This window comes from Limulus polyphemus, unplaced genomic scaffold (assembly GCF_000517525.1).
Source record: "Limulus polyphemus unplaced genomic scaffold, Limulus_polyphemus-2.1.2 Scaffold1508, whole genome shotgun sequence".
NCBI classification, from domain to species: domain Eukaryota; kingdom Metazoa; phylum Arthropoda; class Merostomata; order Xiphosura; family Limulidae; genus Limulus; species Limulus polyphemus.
The window spans coordinates 190,943-198,124 of NW_013667118.1; the positions used below are offsets into that span (position 1 = coordinate 190,943).

The 7,182-nt window shown below is 38.5% G+C and overlaps 1 protein-coding gene across 2 annotated transcripts in view; it reads right to left on the minus strand.

The window, feature by feature from the left end:
* The window catches only part of LOC106463872 (72 kDa inositol polyphosphate 5-phosphatase-like), a 64,645-nt gene that overhangs the window by 50,631 nt on the left and 6,832 nt on the right, over positions 1–7,182 (minus strand). For both annotated transcript variants that reach the window (XR_002611601.1, XM_022391502.1), the window contains exon 2: positions 1,466–3,149. Coding sequence is in view for 1 of the 2 variants with exons in the window: in XM_022391502.1 (XP_022247210.1) it covers positions 1,466–3,102 (1,637 nt within the window). In the remaining variant the exon portion in view is untranslated. The remainder of the gene's footprint in view (positions 1–1,465; positions 3,150–7,182) is intronic.

A 7,182-nucleotide genomic window follows, 5' to 3' on the forward strand; every position in this document is an offset into this window, starting at 1 on the left:
ATAATTGTGAAGTCATCATGGCTTACAGTGCAGATTTGATTAGTTTAAGTACACCTGGACAGGTCCACTCACCACAGAGCATGATCCTTATCCACTTCTACTTTACCCATGAAGCCCATGGTCTGGAATGGCCATATGAATGAAGCAAATATATTGCAAGATAAAATCTACAAGTGATCTTGTGGAACACTTCATCTTAACAGTGTGCATTTAGTGGCCATGGAAATTATAATTGTGAAGTCATCATGGCTTTACAGTGCAGATTTGATTAGTTTAAGTACACCTGGACAGGAAATAACTCAAAGCTAGTGGTATGCAAAAACTTTCAAAGTGAGATGTGCAAGGAATAGCTAGTTTGTGCAGAAAGGTAAGCCTATCATTTTGGAAAACAATAACATTGCAACTCAAATACTTATATATACTTATAGAATATACCAGATTAACAAAGGTGCACATATGATAACCAACCTTCACCATCATGACCTGCTACAAGTACCTGTAGTTGATATCTGTTGCTGTTCCACGATTTATAAGCTACAAACACAACTCATTCTGTATTACACAAAAATAATGCAATCTCAGGCAAATGTAAAGGAAAAAGTCCCTTTCCACTGGAATTTGTGAATCCTTAACCATAATTTGTACTGTCAGTTACTATATATACAGTCAACTTACATTTTGCCATAGTTTACTACTAACACCAACAGATATGCCATCCACTACAGTATCAGCATCTACAGGACATAAAACCCACAACAACCAATATCACAAGTTAACCCACTTTGACCAAATCTAACAGAACAAAGCCTTTCCTACAAGAATTTATCACAATCCCAATAATGCTGTGTTAAGTGTTCTTAACAGACACCTTAAGTATTGGTATAGACCTACCAAGCTCAAAAGTGTGATCTCATATGTTCATGCAACATTCACAAACTAAAAACTGAAGACCTCTCAGGAAGTTTCTCAGGCAACAGCTGTTAATGTAAACCCACAGTACTATGAAAATAAGGTTTGGTAAGTCTCTTGATACCATGGGCATCTGCAAGGAGGGAGCATCTGCCCCCCTGGATTATCTAACCAAAATTTAAAGGATTACATAAAAGAAAAAAATTTTGTATTTCCCTAGTTATAGCTTTGATATCATTTTGTCGTCTTGTAACATATCCTATGGATGCCCATACTTGATGCTGGTTTTAATAAAAATACCAATCTTTTCATGAAAAAACACATTAATATTGTTCTGGAAGTTTCATTCAATTTCCTATGCACACACATGAAGTTATTACTGGTATGTTTTAAAAAATGATTTTAAACCTTCATTAATGATCAATTCTGCAGGCAGGTTACACATGAGTTTTGTAGTGCTTGGAAAAGTAAATAAATAATGTAAAAACACATGTGCAATATACATAGATGTTTCCTTTTCCTAACAATTAAAAAACTTTAAAAAGTTTACTTTTACCTGCTTCTTGCTTCACAAACTGATATAAGTGGCAGGACACCTTCAACACTAGACATAACAGACTGAGTTGCTGAATGTGACCTATGTAATTCTGGAGAGTCAAGTACAGAATTTAGGGATTCCAATGACTTGGAAATCAGTGGTTTATCAATTGAAAGAGGTTCCAACTTCAGTGGCTTTTTGCTTGAATTGAGGTCTTCTTCTACATTGTTTTGCTTCGCCAAATAAGAGTGAGAAGAATCACTGACAAGACTGGTATTGCCACTACTTGCTTTTCTGCTGTTATAATCTTTGGAACTGTACTTTTTGGCCAGGTCTAGGAGGCTACTGGCTGATCCTGGTTTTGATGAGTAAGTATGAGATTCCAAGGCACAGTCTGTCTCCTGAGAATCTGAGGGATTGATATGAGGTAGTGTCTTATCAGATTGAGAAGTACTTGAGTCTGTCACAGTGAACTGCTGTAGGTCACTCTGACACACCTGACTTAGTCGTCGACTCACTTGCTTCAGAACATTTTTGATCATTTCTTCATTTTGAGCAGTCTCCACACAGCTCTGCCATCCAACATTGTCCTCTACTTCAATATAATTCTTAATCAAATTTTGATTTATTTTCCCAGATGTGAAACATAAGTTTTTGTTTTCATTTTCTTCCATTTTGGAAATGTTTGTAGAGCTAGGTACATGTTTAACATTATAAACAGGAAGATTGAAAGAATGACTGTGAATATTATCAAAATTATTTACATACACCAAATCACCTGATAATGCCTCTTTTGTTGAGATGTCATTAGTGGTTTCCATATCAGTACAGACTGACAATTTCATTCCATTTTCAAGGTGTTCTATACTATCACATCTTGAAAGGACAGTCTCATTTCCATCAGGCATTCTTCCACACTCTGAAACAACTAACTTATTTTTCTGATCTGGATTTATTTTACAGTTTTCACTACATGAATCATTACTCAAACAAGAGCTAGTGTCATCAGATAAGCAATCAGATTTTAACTTTTCTATTATGAAATCAGTGTTAACAAATATAGCTTCATCTTTAGAATGACAGGTCATTTCTAGTAAATTGCTAACATTTTTTCTAGTAGATAAACATTTTTCTTCATCTGAACAAAAAGAAGTTCTTGGAATTACATGTCCATGATTACTTTTCTCAGACTCTTCATCTAAACAGGTGTGTTCCAACTTTTGCTCATCTTTACTTTTATGAAGGCATATATTCTGTTGTGAATCATCAATAATAGATGCACTTTTTGTCTCCTTCTTGTGTAAACTATCTTCAATGGAATGACAAATACCTTTGGCTACTGAAGAGTGTGACAAATGTAACTGGTCTTTCTCAGAGTATGGTAACATATGATTTTTTCCTGAAATTTTTGAATGGTGACTTTGGTTTGCATTATATTCTTTGATGATTTTTTTTCTACAACTAGATGCTTTTGTTGATAAAGAACTGTTTCCAATACTTTTTTCTGATTTCACTTCTCCACTGTCAACAACAGCCACCCTAGAACTTCTTACTGAATTACGTGCAACATTTTTCTTGAATTTGTCTTCTTTCTTATTTTGTGTTTTAACTACTCTTCTTTGGAAATTATCAGTTGGCCCACTCTTCTCCATCATCTAATTTCACTTGCAAATTTCTTTCCACGGTAATTCCAACATTACATCTAGAATCAAAATGATCAATAGAATAATTTATTTTACCATTCAAAATATACTACTTTAAAGAAAACTGATAATAAAGCATGATACTTAATTCACAAAAATTCCAAAATTACAAATATTTACCTTAAATTTCATAGTCAATTAATATTTTATGTAGTGCTTTTACTATTGAAAAAGGTGAAGTTTCTTACTTGTTTCTGGACCACTGTTATTCATATTTTGTACTGATCATTTACCTAGTTAGAAATAAATTTGCCATCAAGTTATTAAAATTAAAATACTGAGGAAGTGTTGCATAAAATGGACCATGTGTTGAAGTTATAATTTTCTTATACTGAAAATGTATTTCCGATAGGTACTTCCCTCCACTCACAAGATTAGCTATCCTCATTTAGTGCTGCCCTCTATATGCAAACTTTTTTCTTTACGCATGCCACAAGCCTTCCACTCCCCCCCTATTCGAATCGATTGATTCCAACATGTCTCTCATGTAAATCATCATGTGTCACTTCTCCACCAATAGGAGCACGGCATACTCACAGGACATATGTGACTCCCTCTATACGCTTCTACTGAACTATTGCTTTGAAGTTTGGCAGAAGACGTAAGCACCAGAGGAAACTGGGAAGGAAGGGTGGGAAGTGTGAACGGAGGGAAGTACCTATCAGAAATACATTTTCAGTATACGAAAATTTTAACTTCCAATAAAGTACTTCCCTTCACTCACAAGATTAGCTAGAATCCCACATTGAATAGGAGGTGGGACTGGTGTGAGGGAATGAAAGAAGTAACCTCCAAAAGCATCCGAAGGATATCCCTGAAAATGAGAAAGTCAGGTCCAAAGATTTGATGAGAGGAACCACACCATTTCTGAACCAGGTATACTCTTCACCCAACCATGAAATGTGTAGTTGATAAGGGCGGAAAAAGAGAGGAGCACATCCAAGTGGGAGAGAATCTGTGACAGGATAGTGATCTCAACCATGAAATGTATATGTAACCTAATCTCACAAAATAGAAAAGTGGGTAAATCAATGGATGTGCCCCTAGGTGTAGAGTGGCTAGAGCATGATGGACTATACTGAGTAAGTCAACAACATCCAAAATCCATATGGCTGGGAACCGACATCCACACAGGGGTAGGATGAGGATCATACCGTCTTCACCTGAAATTCAAGAGACCGGAAGGAATCTAGAACCACTGCGACTCCTGAGCATGACACATGTAATATCTTTGATCTATTGATCCAGGGACCTGACATCTGGTATTGAAAGTAAACCAATTCCCCCAACAGTGAAACTGACTGGAACCATCCAAAAAGCAATAACATCCTTGGCATAAGATACTATGAGGGATAGCAAAAAGGACAGAACAATCCTCCTTACCTCCACTGTGGCCCACAGCACAGAAGGAGTATGATAGAAGGAGGAATATAGACAACTATAAACATGTGAGAGGACTTATGTTGATTGGTTCTACTCTAAATCCAAAACCCAGTCACGGAGTATTGACATCACATGGGAGTAGGATGAGGGCTCCCGATGGAAGGGGTGAACTGCAATTTGACGTCTCACTCCTTTGTGCTTGTATAATGCATATTGGAGGATATCACATCACCTACACCCACAGAACAACACTACCCTACTCTGCACTGAATGGTTTTAGCGATCTTTGTGTGGAACCCATTCAGGAGGGTGCCTCCATGGTCTATCACCCCAGTGGCTTGGAAGTGTAAATTGGTAAAGATTCTCGTACTCCACTTGAAGGAAACTGGGGGTGAGAACCCATTGGAGAGTCTGGAGGAATGTCATCACCTGAAACAGTGCACTGAGTGACCACAAAACCCTATTTTGAAAAGCAGACCATACCAATTTATTCAATACATGGCATGGAAGGAATGAGCAGCTATCTCCTTCTGCTTTACCCATGCAGTCCATAGGTGGTACAGTATGGAACAGGCAACTTTATGAAGCAATGACATCATGAGGTTATTCGCCTACAAGCAATCTTGTGGAACACCTCATCTCAACATTAAGCATTGTGAAGCCATGGAATATAAAGCACAAGTCAAGATGGCTGTACAGTGCAGATTTCAAATTGAAGAATACCAAGTCAGGCACTACTTGCGACATAGCAGGATCCATATAATGAATAAAATGAAGCAAGGACCCCTGAAAGGAAAAGAAAGCATGAATATAAATGTACCCAGTCAAAGTCACACTGAAGTTTGAAAAATGGCCACAGGTGGCAGGCAAAAACTAGATGAAGAAGAAACTGTGATATGATATAAATAATGAGAGATGAACATATTAGGTGCAGTCCACAAGCCTGAATGTAGGATATCCTCCAAAGGCTGACAAAGACGAGATGTGAGGGAAAAGATGGTGTTGAATCTGATGAGAAGACACCCTGAACAAATTTCAGTGAGAAGAGAAGGAGGAAAATGCCAATTGAATCAAAAATCTAACCCAATTGGTGAGGGTAGAAGGGGAAAGAACATGAACAGAAAAAGACTGTCAAAGAATAAAAGAGTTTGGAATGGGTACCACAGAAGGAAGCTGTGCTGACAAGATAGCAACAAAGGGTATATACTGGATATAGAAGTCTATCCAGATCGGGATGAGGGTAGAGATGAAAAATAGAAAGAAAGAAAACAGGCAAAAAGGAGGAGTTTCCCTCTCTAACTGCTGAGGTTTTAGAAAGGAAGGAATGATCCAGATAAAGGAGAAGATAAGTAGGGTGGTAAAGTATAAGTGAAACGTCAATGGCAAGCAAATCAAACCCTCAGCATCTACAGGCTCAGAAGAGAATGGAGGACCACATTAATATCCCAGTCTGGAAGATTAGGCCATCTGGGGGTACGATGAATCTGGAAAGAACAAAGTAACATAGTAAAGACAGGGGAAGCAAAAACTTGATGGCATCTGGAAAAATGAAAGGTATATGATAAAGCAGCGCAATACCCATGAGTGAGGAGACTGACAACCCCAGTCAAAAAGCCATGTGAGAAACTCATCCACATGACCACAGCTGGTAGATCCATGGGGAATACCCGAAGTGCAGACCAACTGTGGAACACATTCCTTTGGTGCTGATACACTTCCATTGAATAAGGACATATGGAATGAGGCAAAAGGAAAGCTAATGAATGGGAGAAACCAGATCTCGTCACCAAGGACCAGATAAAAGTCAGGCATGAGGTTGAAGGACATGAATGGATGGATGGTGTACGGTTGACTAAGGTTGATGAGGAACGGAGGGAGCCAAGGGGAGGGGTACAGGGGGGAAAAGTTGCAGTTGTTGTAATCATGGAATCCACAGTTGAGCTGGCCAATAAGGAACAATCAGAAGGACCCAAAACAAAGTGGTATGGATGAGAGAGAGACCATCCAATGAAATAATCAGATAGGACGATAAACATAGAGGAATTTGTGGGACCAATCCTGGCTAAAGGCATTGACAGCCAGAGCCAAAGGATGAGATACTGGGGACCAAAAGAGAAGTAATGTGTGATTGAGAGCTGTGATAAATGCATCTACTAGATGAAAACCTCACAGACTGCAAAGCTACTAGACCATGATGGGATCTAAGGACCACTCCATAGGAGAAATGTTGTCGGGACAGGAAAGATAATCCACTACGAGAAAGCACCCGGAACATGACACACAATGAGATGAATTTGGTGTGTGTATGCCCAACATAGGAGATCCAACATTCAAAAATAGAGAGATCTTGACCAGGTGGCTCCTTGGTGATTGATATGTCTACTACCTTAGAATTGTTGGAATGATTCATCACCAAACAATGTCTGGCAAGAGGAAGGAAGTGATTCAAAGCCCAACAAACTGTGAGAAGCTCAAGGACATTGCTATGCAAAGATTTTTCGTTGACAGTCCAAAGACCTGAAGCCTCTTGGTTAGTGACCCATGCACCCTAGCTCTGAAAGGATGTGTCCATGAACAGATATATACACCTGGAAAAAAGTTAAGCCCCCCCGTGTTTTTTTCAAGTGATTCAGATTCGACGTTCTTGTG